General features: G+C 31.9%; 1 protein-coding gene across 2 annotated transcripts in view; it reads right to left on the bottom strand.

Moving 5' to 3' along the window:
• LOC117924110 (E3 ubiquitin-protein ligase BOI) overlaps positions 1-16293 on the bottom strand; it is a 92479-nt gene extending 76186 nt beyond the window's left edge. The window contains exons 1-3 of one of the 2 annotated variants that reach the window (XM_034842672.1): positions 16011-16293; positions 15630-15927; positions 14821-15512 (exon numbers count right to left, since the gene is read on the bottom strand). In XM_034842672.1, coding sequence (XP_034698563.1) covers positions 14958-15512; positions 15630-15927; positions 16011-16066 — 909 coding nt within the window. In that variant the 5' untranslated portion in view covers positions 16067-16293 and the 3' untranslated portion in view covers positions 14821-14957. Of the gene's footprint in view, positions 1-14820; positions 15513-15629; positions 15928-16010 lie in introns of those variants that run through there. The other variant, XM_034842674.1, reaches the window with a different exon arrangement.
• Between the last annotated feature and the right edge of the window lie 804 nt (positions 16294-17097).

The following is a 17097-nucleotide window of genomic DNA, read 5'->3' as shown; positions in this document are numbered from 1 at the left end:
TTCTTTGAGACGAGGACTTAGGTGGTGTTTGTGTTTTTTACTTAATTCTAAATAAAACTTAAAACTAAATAGTGTTTAATAGTGTTAAGCATTAGGTTGTTTGTTTTTGTAATATTTTATTTATATTAAACATTAAAAGGTAAAGAAAAATTAACATATTACTCTTTTCAATTATAAAAAGCCAAATATTTTATTTTTTTATATTTAACCAAAGATTTATAATAAGTCATGAAAAAGTAAAAAAAAAAAAAAAAAAAAAACAATTAAAGTCTGAAAGCAAATTGCTTTTTGTAAAAAACTAAAAAAACAAACACCATCTTAGTCTTCATCATTTTCACTATCATTTTCTTCATCAACCTCTATCTCCAATTATTGAGGCTTTCAAAGCTATACTTTTCTCTTCTTTATCCTTAACTTCTTGATAACTTTTCATGGTGATTTCATGAGTCATCAATAACCCAATCAATTCCTTCAAAGGTAGCTTGGTCAAGTCCTTTACCTCATGAATTGTGGTGATCTTGGCTTCCCAATTCTTTGGAAGGGACCTCAATATCTTCATCACTTTTTCGGATTCCTTGTCATCCTTTCCCAAAGCTTGAAGACCATTAACATATCGATGAACCTTGTAAACATCTCAACAATGATTTCATTATCATTTATGGAAAATAATTCATAACCATGAATAAGTAAATTAATTTATATTCTTTTACTTGATTTGTTCCCTCATGAGTTATTTCAAGAAGCCATCAAATTTCTTTAATCAATTTACATTGGCAAACATAATTATACTCATTTCTATCAATAGTACAATGTAGAAAGTAAACAACTTTAGCATTCAAATGAGCTTTAATTTATCAAGTCCATCCCATTTTTATCTAGGTTTTGGAACTATCACTTCATTCTCTAGTTTTGAAGGAATGTTATGACCATTTAAGGTGTCAATGTATGATGCACGCGAACATAACAACCATTTTCCAAAAGTAAAATCTGCATCACGGCTTGCTTGAAATTTATGGTGAATTAGGGGAAGGGAATATGTTTGGGAACATGGTTGATTGGACTTCATTTCATTACCACACATCAATTGAATCTCCAACTTTAAATGTTCAACCCCCTGTGTGATTGTAGACACTTAAGATTGTTGTTATAAAGAAGTATGGTTGATTCATTACCCACAATAAGAGGTTGGATGAGAATGCCTTACCCGAGTCTAAGGATCTACTCAAGTTTCTACCACCCCAAGTTTGCATGTATAAAATGGTGTACATCCCACAATCATAGCTATAAGACAAAATGGAATGCCACACAATAAGAAGTTACCTCTGTTATTATAGGTGTAATCAGTATGAAAGTTATTTAATTTACTTGTGCATTATCATGGCCGACGATGTCGACAAATTGTGGTTGTTGGCTTTTCATATCCACACCATTTGGAGCAAAGGCTTTCCCTATTAGGACCCTTAAGAACATTGCGATCTTCTTGGCTTGTTGCATAAAGTGCATGTTCTCAATAGCTACTACTGATGATAGGATATCAATGCATTTTTTGTTACAAGATTGAGACATAGCACCACCCATTGGTTGAATTCACATAGGGGGAGGAAGTACTAATGTGCAATGTCATTGAAATGAAGCAATGTTAAGAACATAAGAGACATGAAATTGTTATATCCAAACATGTGGGAAACTGTTGGAGATACAAACATATCTAAATAATGGAGTAACTGGTCATAATGGTCGATTCCCTTGGTGTATGTGCTTAGCCTTTTGTGAATTAAGGCTTTTAATGCATTTGAGGTCATGCCAATTGCAATTTCCTATGTATAGCAACTGTGAGACAAGATTAATATGAATGGTACATGAAAATGAAAGATAATGCAAGGAAATATATAACCAATGTATTTTGGTATATATTCGTGAACATATCTTATTCAATTCTTTTCATGTTCTTGAAAATATTGTAAATTTCTATTAGTGGTTATTATTGTGTATGCATTAAAGTAATTTATTTCTTTATTTATTCTTTTTTTTGTGTTCTTTCTTATTTTCAAATTTTTGTGTAAATTAAATTTATCTTATTTATTTGTTTGTTTATTTTACAATAATAATAATGAATTTAAAACGATCACAAACACTATACCAGTCAATTGGGTATTTGTAAATGATCACAAATTCAAGCATGAATTAAGAAGGCCACCATGAATATGATGGCGGTGAAAGTGGTGTTGCAACATAATCAGTCAAGTATTTTCATCATACAATACATAATCTCAAACACTATACCAAGGTTCAAACTAAGAAACATGCTATTTATATCAACCAAATTTCTTATTTCCTTCAAACACAGTCAAGAAAACTCTGATAAAACTTTGTCCCTATATTTGTTTCTAAAAAAGCATGGGAAAAAGAATTTTAAAAAATAAATTAATTGAACATCGCAATAGTATCTACTTCATTCTTCACAACCAAGCAACTACAAAGAAAAAACCAAACTTCGAATTTGTTATTTGCCTCCTTTTCCCATGTTTTCTCGAAAACCAAACAAACTGTATACAAAAATTCATTTTTGCATCAAATCAATGAAAACTAACAAACAAAGACATTTCTCTTCAAATCCTTGGTCGTGCTGAGCAACAATGCCCTGGTATTTCCACCATACCACCCTACTGGCTTGGGAATCACCCTTCTTTCTCACACAACAACCCATAAGCTAACTGCAATATATTAATTGGCTTGACGCCATAATACCCAAACCCATTCACGTCATTCCAAATCCACAACAACCTAAATCCATTCTAACTTAGAACCGTTTCATCCCAACTAATGAAGAGTCTAACACAACTGGTTGAACATTAAAGAAAGACAAAGACAAGGAGACTCGATACAAAGAACAGAAAAATGGTACCTTCTACTCCGAACAAGAGTAGGGTTGTGATTTATCTCAATAAGAAAGGTCATGGATTGGAGAAAGGAGGAGAGAGGGTTTGTCACTTCCTTCTTGTCAACACGATATCAACGTCGCAACCAATGAACCTCACGTACAGATGGAGAAATTGGTAGGCTAGCCTCTCGAACACGTTAGGGTTAAGGCTCCATCAGATAAGTCTTTTAGTCAAGATTAGGGCACCACCAAAGAAATCTCAATGGTTGGGGTTTAATTACTATATTTACTCATTTAAGTTTTTATTTTAATTTATATTTAATTTAGGTTGGGAGAATTATGTATGTTTAAAACCTAGGTTAAGTCATCATATATATTCTTTTTTTAATTTAAAAGTGGGAATTACATTTCAACAAGTTTTTAATTTATGTTTTATTATGGTTATAAGGTGGTTAAGCGATAATTTTTAGCCAAATTGGGTTGGTTGACATGATTGTGTCATTGCCTTGTTGGTTGGTGTGGTTCCCAGGCAAAAAGGCACTGCAAGGGTATTTTCAAGTAATGTGAGAAGAGTACTAAATCAATGCATGAAATGAGATTTTTTTTTGCCCAAAAATACAGTACCCCATGAAAGAGTCATTTTTAGGTTTTGAAAACAACAATAATTTCTAAATACAACATATTTACATAATTCCCACTTTTTCTTTTTAATTTTTGGTTTTTTATAAAAATTAAAATATTAAAAAAAAAAAAGTCATCGTTAGTTCATGTGTATGTTTCAATTTTTCTTTCAATCAAATTTAGAAATTTGATCTTTTTCCCAATTTCAACTTTTATAACATGACGAGAAATGTTAAAATATATCAAATATATGCATGGCAAGAGGGCATTTTTTTTATAGTTCGAGGATAATTGTTGTCTTTGTATATTTGGAGAATTGGTTTGTGTGATTTAGCATTGCTTTTACGTCATTTATCTTTACTAATAATTAGGGGTTTGTATTGAGCTAACCAATTAAAATGAATTTGGATAATCATTTTTAATACTCAAGCTGATTTTAAATTGAGTTTCTTGAACTTATATTTAATTTCAGTTAAGCCTTAGACCAAAATTTAGATAACATAAGCTAGTTTTTTAAAAACAATAAAAAAAATGTTGATAACAAAGATGGATAAATTTATTTTAAATTTTTTATTATCATTTTGAGAAATTGTGTTATTTTCTATTTAAATTTTGACATAAATATATAGAAAAATGTTTGAAAAGAACCAAAAAAAAAAATTTGAGAGTTCAATTCAATCCAATTTTAGTTGAGTAGGTGGACTTGTATTCATTTCAAGTTAAATATTTTTGGATGGGGTTTGATAGTGATTCTAGGAAATGATTTTAACTTAATAATTATTTTTTAAAATAATTAAGTATTTGACAAAATTTAAGAAATATTTTTAAAATTTTAAAAATTCAATTATAGTGTTTCTGAATAAACACTTGATAGATAGTTCTCCTAAAAACACTTTTAAAAAAATACTTTTATTAAAAACACTTTAAATTAAAATACTGTCAAAATGGGCTCTAATTTATATTGCACTTGGATTGGACATATTAAACTTAACCCACTCAAATTGCAACCCTAACAACAATACTTAAAAGATATGGATTAGTATTTTGCCTATTCGATATAGCAAAGGATACAATCATGAGTTTGAGCCCAACAAAAAGAGCCCAGCCGTAGACAAGATTGGGTTGGGCTCCTACAAAAAATTCAACCCCTATCATTGGGCTTGGTTTTGGGCTCCAACCCAAACAACTTGCTATGGTCAACCAGTTGTGTCCTGTCCTGCAAAATGGACCTTTATCTCTGGGCCAACACAAGTTACATAAGCGAACCCATTGAGCGGAAGATCTGACCCAGGTGACGATGGGTCCAAGTTTTTAATGGGTAAACTTTATTATTATGATGATTATTATTATTTCCCTATGTGTCATCCACAATCACGTGGCAACCCCTAACCAGTTGAGCAAGGGTCTTAGAAGGCCGTACCTTGTTACTTTGTAGCCTATAATATTCAAACCCTTCCCGTCTTGAGTCTATCCTCTGGAAGCATTGGATCCTAGTTGAGTCAACCCGAAATTAATTGACCCTTATCTTCCAACCATAATGAAATATACACTTAATGAAAAAGGTGGTTGTCAATGTTGGTAGTTGTACAAATTGTTGCCTACAAGCATATCTTTTCCCATGAATTCATATTCTTAGGGTGTTGAAGGTCCAATACGTTACTTAAAAGTTTAGTTGTTATATGTAGTTGTCACATTGGACCACCCCACATTCCACGGTAAGCATCTTGGATGTGAATATGGTAATAATGATGATATGGTTGGACTATTATTAGCATCACAACATGGACTATCTCCATATTGCATTTGTTCTTTACGAGTAATCTCATTTCAACTATGGATGCTTTATAGATCCTATTGCTAGGAGATTGACCAAGATTTTTTCAATTTCTTCTTCTTTTTCTTCTTCTTCTTTGTGTGTAAATGGGGTTGAAGGAGTAAAGATTGTGGTCCAAGAAGATGTTTAGAGGGGAATAGGCCATTAAAAGGCAAATGGGCCACATGTGTTTTATATATGTCACTCATCAATAGGGCATTTGGTGGTGGTTGTGCACAAGAGCACAAGGTCTCATCCAATTTTCACTTTACTAGAAAGCATAAAACCCATTTCATGTTTTAGGTAATAATCCAAAAGGCCTCTCATTCATTAGGTCACTGTCAGACTCATGGCCTTTCACTTTAGCTTGTTGCAATGCTTTCTCCCTAAAAAGGAGAAAAGAGAAGGTTGATCTAGAATAAAGGACATCCCCACAAGTACCCTCTCATCTTCATCCATCACTTTGTACCCTCTTCTTTTTTTTTAAGTTGGAAAAACTTATACAACTCTCCATTTTCAATATATTCAATACCCAATCCTTTTCACAATGGAAGAAAAAAACAAGGGCATTTCTACTAATAAGACGTAATGGGTATCCACTAAACCCGTATGAGTGGGAATTTCAAAATCTATCTCCAATATATATGAAAAGGCCATCCACTAAAATCTTTCATGTTGGATGGTTGAGTTATGTTGGTTTATTGCAATTTTTAAGGTTTTTAACTTCAAAAAGAAGGACAGAATCATTATGGGGAAGATGGGGGTTGGGTTTGCACTCACTAGCTTTGATTTTTTCAATCTTCCCCCATAAATGGAATGTGGTGTAGGCCAAGCATATGAAATTATTGATAGTGGGAGAAAATGATGTGTGCGAACACCCATCTCCCCAAAACCATAGCTACAACTACAAAGAAGATAGTTTTTTTTTTTTTTTTTCTTCCTTTTTCAACTTTCCGACACTTCATCTTTATTGTGTTTTGATTCAACCATGAAATCAACAGTCCTTTTGCTTTAGCTCTACTCCACCACTGTCCTACCCCACCAATTCCGTCCATCTCCATGGCAAGTCCCTAGTTCCCATAAATAAATATACATATATAGAGAGAGAGAGAGAGAGAGAGAGAGAGAGAGAGAGAGAAAGAACAAAGTATGCATTAGATTGTTGAAAGTGATGATTCTAGATGTGTGTGGTCTAGTCTCTCTTTCTCACAAGTTGTCATATGGAGTTGGGGCCCATGTTGTGAAAAGGATGAAATGGATTATAAGATAAGAAAAGGAAGCAACATCGATTCTAAGGTGATGAAGGAGTAGATGTGTGGACCAACCCCACAATTACACAATGAGAGAAAAGCTAAGTTTCAGTATCATGGACCCCAAGACTCTTAATTGGATCCATTTTATTATTTTTATCTACTTGGTTTTTAAAAATTAAAAAAAAAAAAAAATTCCCGTAGACTTTCTCCACTCCATCCCCTTCAAACCCCACCCAACTACATGGAATATGGATAAATCTGCAAAGTAGACTACTTTTATGACACACCTTTCCATCTCTTTTACACTGGTGGGGCCACACCCATGAGCCACCACCCCTCTCATCTCATCAAAGATTCAAAAATTGGAAAGGACAGAGACATGGGCCTTGATTACTGGGATCCTCCTCACCTTTCCATGGCTAGCTCATTTGGGGTCCCATTCAATAAACAAAATGACTGATGACATTCAGCACTGGGCACAGCATGTGAAGGAACCAAATATGATCTCTTGATGCTCTATGGTCTTAGGCCCTATTCCTCCTCGTTTCATCATCTTCTTCAAGGATCATAATTGTTCTATATAATCCTCACAAAGGATGAAATAATCATGAATCTATCCCATACATATTTTTTTACTCTTTTGGGTTTTTTAGTGGTCCACTGAATTCTTTAATATTTGTACAAAACCCACTGAATTCTTTATACACATGTGTGTATATATCAATCCCACTCATAGAGGACAGCAAGTTCAACCATGATCGGCAATTGCCATTAACCCCCTCTCTCCTCCTTTCTTTCTTCATTTTCTAAGTTCTTAATGTTTTCTACCACCAAACCAATGTGCTCAAAAGACAAAGAATTCAAGGCTAAAAAAGCGTACAAAATTGAACCAACCACTGATTTGTATTTCTTTGCTTTAAAAAGGGAATGTGAATCACCCACCAGACATGATTGTGGCAAAAGAAAAGAAGAAAAGGGAAACCCACATGGCATGAAGCTGTGACAACAACGTCAAGTGAAGCCTTTTCTTGTTTAGTTTGGGATTAGTTTATCCACACTTGCACTCTCTCTTCAATTTTTTTCTAAATCGTAATCACATGAGGGAGACATGAGCCTGGCTTTGTTGGCCGCTTCCTTTTCTTTACTTATAATAAAATAAAAAAAAGGAAGCATTAGTCCAAATAAAACATTAAAATGTGACCCAAAACCCTCTCTTACATTGCACCAAAAAGAAGCCATCAACGACAACGCTTTAGGTGAAATGCATCTCATTTAATATTGCTCAAATCAATCACCCTCCTCACAAAATCTCAATAATTTTTAATCACAATAATAACTTGTGGTTTACAATTTTGAATGAGAATGTGATGGGTGCTGCATGTTGACCAGACAGTGGGGCGGCCATCCTAAGTTAATAGCAACGTGCTTGATGCTTCTACATATACATCAATTCTTGCATATTTATTTATTTATTTTGTTTATTTTGTCCAAACATGGGGGCCAGAGTTGTTGTAGTGAGAAATGGATTTGGTATTGCTTGTGGTCCACCCTCTTAAACATTACACGAGAGAGATCATAAATTAAAATAATGTCTCCATTAACATTGTAACCTATGTTTGGTTTCAAAATAAATACACCAACTAAAATGATTTTCTTCTCTTTGATTTCTTTATGAAAAATATTAAAAAAAAAATCATATGTAATTAAAATTAATTGAAATTTTATGTATTTTAAAATCAATTAATGTTTATATAATCCAAAATATATATAAGAATAATTTATTGAGTTTGGATTTATTTTTTATTTTTTTCACTTTTTTTCTTATTTTCTTTTTCTCTCAAATTTTCTAAGAGCCAAATATAGTCTTTACTCCTCTACAAGCTTAATTATGTCCTTTTGGTTGGTGAAGAATCAATCCAAACAAGGCATTGGCAATATATTTTCTTTATATAGTATTAAGAAAAACCATTTAAAAGAGAAACCTAAAATATTTTAATTGTTAAAATTAGATCTCAATGTTGTTAGGAAATTGTTTTCAAAAATAATTATAAACAATAATTTTTAAAAACTATTTTTTAATATTTTATAGAACAAAAATTGATTTAGAAATCTAAAAGATTCTTAACTTGTTTTCTACGTTTCTAAATATATTTTTAAAATAATTTTAAAAAAAAATATGTTTTCCGTTTTTTATTCTAAATAGCATAACATTGTCGGGGGAAAACATTTACCAAACATAATATAATGTTTTAAAAAATAAATTTTTATTTGAAATCTTAAATTGATTTTTTATTGTGAAAATAGGGTGCACATATATAATATTAAAAACATTTTAAAATATGTCAAATTTATTTTAAACAAATAATATATTTTCAAAACAAATTTCCAAAAATTTATTTTGATTAAAAAATTTATCCAATCATAAAAGTATTTTCAAACCAACCCTAATTATTTTATGTACTACTTATCTCTCTCTCTCTCTCTATATATATATATATATATATATATATATATATATATAATTAATTTTAAAATACTTGCAATTTTTTTCTTATATTTAAAATTATAATATCAATGAGACAAAAGAAATTGATGCAAACTCATAAAAGAAATCATGATGAAGAAGTTAAATTGGATATATTGATTGATATAAAAGAAATTATAATAATAATTATTTTTTATTTTAAAATATGTATAATTTTATTCACAACTTTATGTTTTTCTTATTTAATTTACTATCAAAAAGATTAAAAAACAAAAAGTCTTATTATAAAATTTTCATAATGCTTTATATTTTTAGACGTTAAATCAAATTTAAAATTAATTATTTACTAAAATTTTATTTTAATATTTAATTTTATGAAAAATATATATCATAGTGTTAATTATTATATCATAGTGTTTATACAAGTATAAACAATAAGGGCAAATAGGTATAAAAGATCCAATTTTTCCACAAGCTAAAAATCATCATAAATGATCAAAATTATTGATATCTCTAATATGAGAATTTTGTGAAAATACCAATAAAAGTTTTGAAGGTTATGTCTATTTTTGTAAGAAAAAAAATGTTAAAGAAATTGTTTGATTGTATTATAAAAACTATTAAAAAATAAAATATAATTAAAATTAGTTAAAAATTTATATATTTTTAAATTATTTAGGCGATGTTTGGTTCCAAAAAATTTAAGGGAAAATATGAAGAAAAAAATAGAGAGAAAAGTATAGGGAAAGAAAATAAAAAGTAGATTCAAAATCAATAAATTATTTTTAAAAAATTCTTCAAACTCATTTGTCTTATTTTCTTCTATTATATAAATATTAAATAATTTTAAAATATATGAATTTTTAATTGATTTTAATTATATTTTATTTTCTTTCATATTTTCAATAATGAAACTAAATATGATAAAACAATTTTCTTTGATATTTTTTTCATTCCTTCATAATTTCTAGGAACCAAACATAACATATATCACAGAGTTAAAATAAGTTAAATGAATTTAAAGTATCAAATAAAAATAATTTATTGACTTTAAATATATTTTTTATTTTTTTTTCCTAATTTTTCTTTCTTTTTTTTTCTTTGCATTTCCTAAGAACCAAACAGAAAACTTTAATCCTTAAAATAAAAAATATTCTAATTAAAATTGGAAGATGTAATAATTAGTGAAGTGAAGTGAATTTCACGGGATCATGATAAAAAAATAGAAATCAAAACTAAAGAAATTATTATTATTTCTTGTAAGAATCCACATACAACTCTAGCACTAGAAAGAGAAAAGACCCAAACTTATATTCTTTGTTTTTGGTATTAAAACGCGGCTAGATTATCTGAATGGAGGATAGACCAAAAAGAGGGGGCCGGGAGAGATGGATGGTTGTGAATGAAAGCAACCTAGAAATTTGGGTTCATGTATTTTGATTCTTGAAAGTCCAATGCTGGTGATGGAGGGACAAGAAGCCCCAAAATGAATCAGGCCCCACTTCCCACTTGACAAGATTCCTCCAACAAATCTCCGTTCCCATATCCTCTGCCTTTCCTTATCATTTTAATAATAAATTCTTTTTTTTTTTATCTTACCTTGGACGCTTGGAAACAAAGAAGAAAAATGAAGTGAGGAACTCACCAAGCAACTTCTATCATACAATCATTAAGCTTTTAATAAAGCAGGGAAATGACTTGTGATTAAAATATTTCAAATTCATCCCTTTCTTCAACTTCTTCTTCTTTTTCCTTTCCTATTTTTTTATTTTTTATTTTTTATTTTTATTTTTATTTTTTTTAATTACCTTTCTTGTTAAACATCAATGTATGAGATCTCAATTCTATATTTTATGTCCATGTGTCTTGAGTTATGTTATTTCTCTAATAGAAAATTCAAAAAAAAATAAAAGGTCATCTAGATCTTATTCTATGAAAAATAATAATAATAATAATTTAATTGGCACAATAATGTAAAGCTATATTCCTTTTATACGGAATAGGAGATATTAAAAAAGAAAAAAAGACATATTTTTAAGCTTTATTTGAATCTTAGAACATTTAAAAATATATATTAAAAAAATCAATGATAAATTTGAATTTTGGGCGGTGTTCTTTTTTTTTCATAGAATTTAAATTAAATAATATTTAATACTATTAAGTATTAGATTGTTTGTTTTTTTGAATATTTTATTTATATTAAATATTAAATAAAAAATAACATATTATAATTTTCATTTAAAAAAAGTCAAATATTTCATTTTTTATTTAATAATAATTCAAAATCTGAAAGCAAATTAGTAAGGTTGGAGAAAGAATGAGAAAAATGATCTTACTATATTTTTTTTACCAAAAATAGAACATATCACAAAAATCTTTTTTTTTTTTTTTTACCAAGAACAACTTTTATAAATAAATAAATTTAAAAAAAAAAAGCTAAAAAGACAAACACCCTCTAATAGATCTTCTTTCATATTTTTTCAATTTGTATGAGATAGGAGATAACCATACATTTTTAAGTTTTATTTGAATTTTAGAAAGTTTGAAAAGAAAAAAAAAATAAAAACAGTAAATGATAAATTTAAATTTAATAAAAAAAAATGTTGGATACTCCATTCAATGAATTTAAGGGAAATGATTTTTAGAATTAAAGTATAATAGGGTCCATTCAATGAACTTAGCATAAGCACGTTACAAATGATGTGGATTTGGGAGATTGAAGTTGATATTGCATCACAAATTTATTAATAAAATATCTGATTTTATGAAGCAAACATTCTACACAACTAAAGACAAATTATTCAACCTCTTTTATAATTAGGTGGTTGAAGTGATTTAGGCCACTCTACGTAATCCCTCTATACATGATTAACCTTTCTCTATGTTTTATATATGAATTATTATGAAATAGACTGTTATTGTTTTCTATACCAACCATTTAACCATTTATTCATAACTTTTAGACTGCTGGTTTAGATGTTATTAATTATCTAAGTCTCAAGATTTCAATCTTCGAAATCCCTAAGATTATGTTTTGTTCTTGAAAATTATTAAGAAAAGAAAAAAATATATATATAAAATAATTTCTCATGTTTAATTTTCTATAAAAAATAAAAATAATTAAAATTTTATATATATTTAAATTATTTAATTTTTATATTAATAAGTTAAAATAAGTAAAATGGGTTTAAAATAACAAATAAAAATAATTTATCAATTTTAATTTATTTTTCATATATATATTTACATTTTATCTCAAAATTCCTGCCACCAACCGTTGCTTTAAGAAAACGGGGTCAAACAAGTTAGAATGATAAATTTTGCTTTGAACTAGAATGGAAAATGGGGTGAGGTTGTGTGATTGAAAAGAAAATTTTTCCACAATTATGTGTTCACACCAATGTCGGTTAATAAGATAGTTTACCAAGGATGTTGAGAAGGGCAAATAAAATAGTATATTTTCGCAGGAAACAAACAGAGGATGATGGAAAGCGAAGACAAAAGAAAGAAAGAAAGAAAGGGGGGAGGAGAAGGGGCCAAAGGACAGCAATGAGTGCATGCGAAAATGCCCAAACAGACACTGCTTTTATGGCTTTCAAACGCTGCAATGAGTTCAAAAAACACAGAAAGTGGGGCCCAGGAGATGAGGCCAATACTTTGAATAGGTTAATGAAAATGTACAGGTGGCGAAAATGGGTACGTGGAGCCCACGTGGAGGACAGGAGGGGATTCACGTGGGGGGCCCATGGGGAGGGTTTTGTCCTTATTGGAGAGGACAGTGGAATAGCAGAAAGAGCAGATTGTTATGACTTAAGATATTGTGGGTTGGGTTGCATTGCCCAATACACACCAGAATTTGTCAGCAGTGTGGGAGGGGGTGGGGGGAGGTGTCCAACGCTATGACTGACACATTTCACAGCCTGCGCCCCCTCCCACTCCCATTGACGTACGCATTCCGCCATTTCCTCAGCGACTTTTTAGGGTTCCTCGTCCTTTTTCTCTCTCTGCCCTGCCCTCAATGCCTCATCTTTTCCTCCCTTTTCCCTGCCCATTGCATTCACATTTCTTTGTCCTCTCCCCGTCCCCATTTCACATTTTACCACGTTATGACAGGCTTTTGGACCCTTTTGTGGGCCTTTTTCTGGCCTTCCCAAATTTGAAAGTAAAGCCTACGAAATTTGAGAAAAAGGACAAACACCCTAATGCCTCGCATTATTGTCATCAATGTTTTTTTATTTTCATTTTACCATTTTTGACTCGCTCCAAATATGAGAAGAAAAGAGAAGGTGAATCGGCGTGGCGGTGGAACGTACGGCTGAGTTTGCATTTTCACTTTTTGGTGAATAAATAAATTAAAATGAACGAATTAGGTGTGGTGGGGTGGGCGGTGGGCCCCCCGATCAATAATAACCTCTGAGTCCCATCACCATCCGCTGCTGAGGTTTCATTACGTGTCATTTCCTTGTTCCCATTTCTCACTTGGTCACCTCCATCCCCAACATCCCCAACTGCTTTTATTCTATTTTCTACCCCTATTTCTCAATATCTAAACTAAGCTATTAAAAAAATATATTAATTTACTCCTAAGTTTTCCATTCTATTTAAGCTTTTTAAACACTTTCTATTTTTTTTCTAATAATAATAATTTGTGTATAAAAAAAAAAAATTAATGCCTCTTTAGTTTCAACCTTTTTTTGTTTTTAAAATAATAATCAAATGGGATTTCATTTTTCTCAAATTCTACTTTCCTAATAATTTTCATTTTTTTCACTTATTTATATTAAAATTTGAAAAATATAAAAGAAATAATAATTTCAATTATTTTAATGGACGACCGCTTTCTACACATTTTATTTGACAGAAATAAGTTCATGGGTTTGGTTTTAGAAAATACTAAAAAAATGTTTAAAAAAATAAGTTTTATTATAAAAAAATCAAATATAATTAAAATTAATTTAAAATTTATATTTTAAAATTATTTAATTTATTATAATAAACATAAATAAGTAAAATAAGTTTTGAGAAATGTATAAAAATAAGTTATTAAATTTAAATATATTTTTTTCTTGTCATTTACCCTTGTGAAACCAACATAACTTATATGATTAGTTTCATTTAAAACATAAATTAATCAATAAACGTAGATCTTTCAAAATCCATATTGTTTATCACCAAAAAAAATTATTAAATGGTTTAAACTTAAAACAAAGGAGGCTAGAAGTTTCCCTTTGGAATATTTTTGTTAAATTCCAAGAATAAGAATTAAAATATGCTAAACAATCACATCTCCATCCCAACTACTTGTGGGGTCTTGTAATGTTATATGAACCATTCTCCTCCTTCCTATCTTATCTTCCCTTACTCATATATTGTTTAGTAGATAGAATCTATCGTAAGCAACATATATGAAACATTTTTATCTTCTTTATTACTTATCCAATTTTGAAAGCAATCCTAAATTTAGCTGACATTTTGTTTTCTTAAATATGTATATATGGGGGGGAGAAAGGAAGATACTCAAAATAGGGGTATGATGCCACATGGTAGTAGGTCATTGTGTTATTCTAAGTGCAATTATGAAGACATAGTGCACTGGAATCCTTCTGTTTATTTATTTGTAAAGAGATTATGGCAGTAGACTTTTCAGTGAAGCTTCATTAAAAAATACTTTACATTTATAAACCCTTTTTGAAAGCTAATTTGTCGTTTAAAAATGAAAGCCATAAAATGATATTTACCATTTTACCGTTGGAGGTAAGCCAGACAGTCAAGGGAAATGCTTGGTGCCCATTGAGAGCATTTTCTTATACCAAAAATGATAAAGAGAGAAATGAAAAAATTTGTGTAATCTGATAATGCTGTACTCCTTCTAAGTCTTGAAGGTGTGTGGTCTGTTCACTGTTTCTAGGACATGTTAACATGGATACTAGCATTAATGACAGAGTTACATACGGGGCATGTAGTGAGGGTGGTGGACCCACACGCCGTACAGATGCACAGATGCCTGCATGGCAGCAACAGCACGCATGACTCCCCCACCCCACACTTTCGACACTTCCGCTTCTCGCTTTTTTCACCTTCGTTTCCTCTTTCCCCGCCACACTCCCCCCTCTCCTCGCCGTTGCTTCCGCAGCACGACTCTGCCTCTTCTTCTGCTGCGCCAGCGTCTCCGCCGCCGCCGCACTGCCGCTCCTCTGTCACGTGCGCCAGAACCTGCTCCAGGTTGGTGCGGAGGGAGTTAGCGGTGGCTTCGTTCGTCTGCGCTAGCTCTCTCCATATTTGGTTCTCTACCGAAAGGGTTCTCACTCTTTCTTGGAGGAGCCAATTCAGTTTCCCGATTCTCTGTATCTCCTCGTCTTTTTCTTTTAGTTTTTTCCCGATTCCTTGGTGAATTGCATTCACCAGCATCCTCGACTGCCGCTTTCTCCTCTCCTGGACCTCCAATCTCACCTTCTCTGTCTGCAACAAATTCAATCCAATTCAATTCCATTTTCTAAATTCAAAAATTTCTGTTTGGACGTTGAGAAAACTGATGAATCAATAAATGAAAATTTTGAATCCGGTTAAGTTTCTTACATTTTCCGCGATCAAACGGTCAATCTCTAATTGCTGCTGTTGCATCTGAAGGGACAGTTCTTCGCCGAAAAGGGATGAAACGTCGAAAACGCTTTGCTGATTGCTCATCCAATCCCTTGAACGCTTTCTCGGAACTGGAATATTATAGGTGAGGCCACTGTCCGCTTTCACCGGTGCCTTTGCATCACAAAAGCTTGATTGATACATAGGCAAGAACGTTTCCGCGATGGCCCCAGCCAGGGGAAGATCAGATTGTATCAGTGTGTGATAGTTTCCATTGTTCGTATTGGGAAAACTTCTGCATCAAAATTCAAAGAAAACGTAAGGAAAAAAATCATTACAAAAAAAATCAATTAACAGGAATCTATGAAAAAAAAAAACCTGTTGGTGATGGGTTGAGAAGGGAAGAGATTCACATGTGGAGCTTCAACCGCCATGGAAGCTTGTATTTTGTAGTTTGCCGGTGATTCTTCTTCTAGTATTTTCTCAAGAAAATGAGGATAGAAAGAGGAGGGGGAAAGGGGAGAGAGAGGGAGAGAGGGAGAGAGAGAAGCAGAGCATGCAATAGAGATGTGTCTGAATGAGTTCGCTCGGGTTTTATTTAGCGGTTAGTTTAGAGAGAGAAAGAGTCAAAAACAAAATAAGAAAGAGTTTCTAGGGAGAGAAAAAATCCAATCCCCTCAAAAACTTATCAACATATATTTAATTCCCCAGATTTTGTACTTCCAAATTTTGCATCACCCTTTTAAACACTCTTCCCAAAACCCCCTTCCCACTTCCCCATGTCCGATTCGACCCAAGGGGTATCTGAGTAATTTCCCTTTGGACACCTCATTTAGGAGCTGTGATTTCGGGGTGAGTAACTGACACCCTGCATATCCGCCACGTAGACGAAAAGTGGTGGCGGTGAAACGGCAGCCACGTCATCAGGGCATGGGGGTAGAGTCCAAGGAGAGGGGCTCGTTGGGAACGTGAGGGAGGGAGAGAGAGAGTTAGGGGGGATGGGGCCCAGGCGTTCGCACGTGTGAGGTGTATGTATGACTTTATGTCGCCACATGTGTGGACCCACATTCATGAGCGTGTGAGTGGGGCCCGCGTTCTGTTTCATAGTGGTTTCCCCGTTTTGCAAACTTTGTCTCCCCCAATTTCTTTCTTTTTCAACCGGGCTGTCTCTGTACGGACAACTCAGACATTGATGAATCTCTCTCATGCTGCCCCTCCACTACCCCCGGCCCCCACCTCCATCAGGGTGTGACTTGTGTGTGTGAGTGGGCCTTTAATTTTTGCTTCCTCTATTATCACCTTTCACCATTTACTACAAATTTCCATGCTTTCATTTTTCTTTTTTTCTTTTTTTATTTTTTATTTATTTATTTATTTTTCCCTCATCCCATTTTCATTAAAACAGATATTTCAAAACATGGTATGCAAACCCTTCTCATTATTATCACCTATTCTGTCATCACGC

Source organism: Vitis riparia, chromosome 10 (genome assembly GCF_004353265.1).
Source record: "Vitis riparia cultivar Riparia Gloire de Montpellier isolate 1030 chromosome 10, EGFV_Vit.rip_1.0, whole genome shotgun sequence".
NCBI classification, from domain to species: domain Eukaryota; kingdom Viridiplantae; phylum Streptophyta; class Magnoliopsida; order Vitales; family Vitaceae; genus Vitis; species Vitis riparia.
This window is presented reverse-complemented; position numbering and strand designations above follow the sequence as displayed.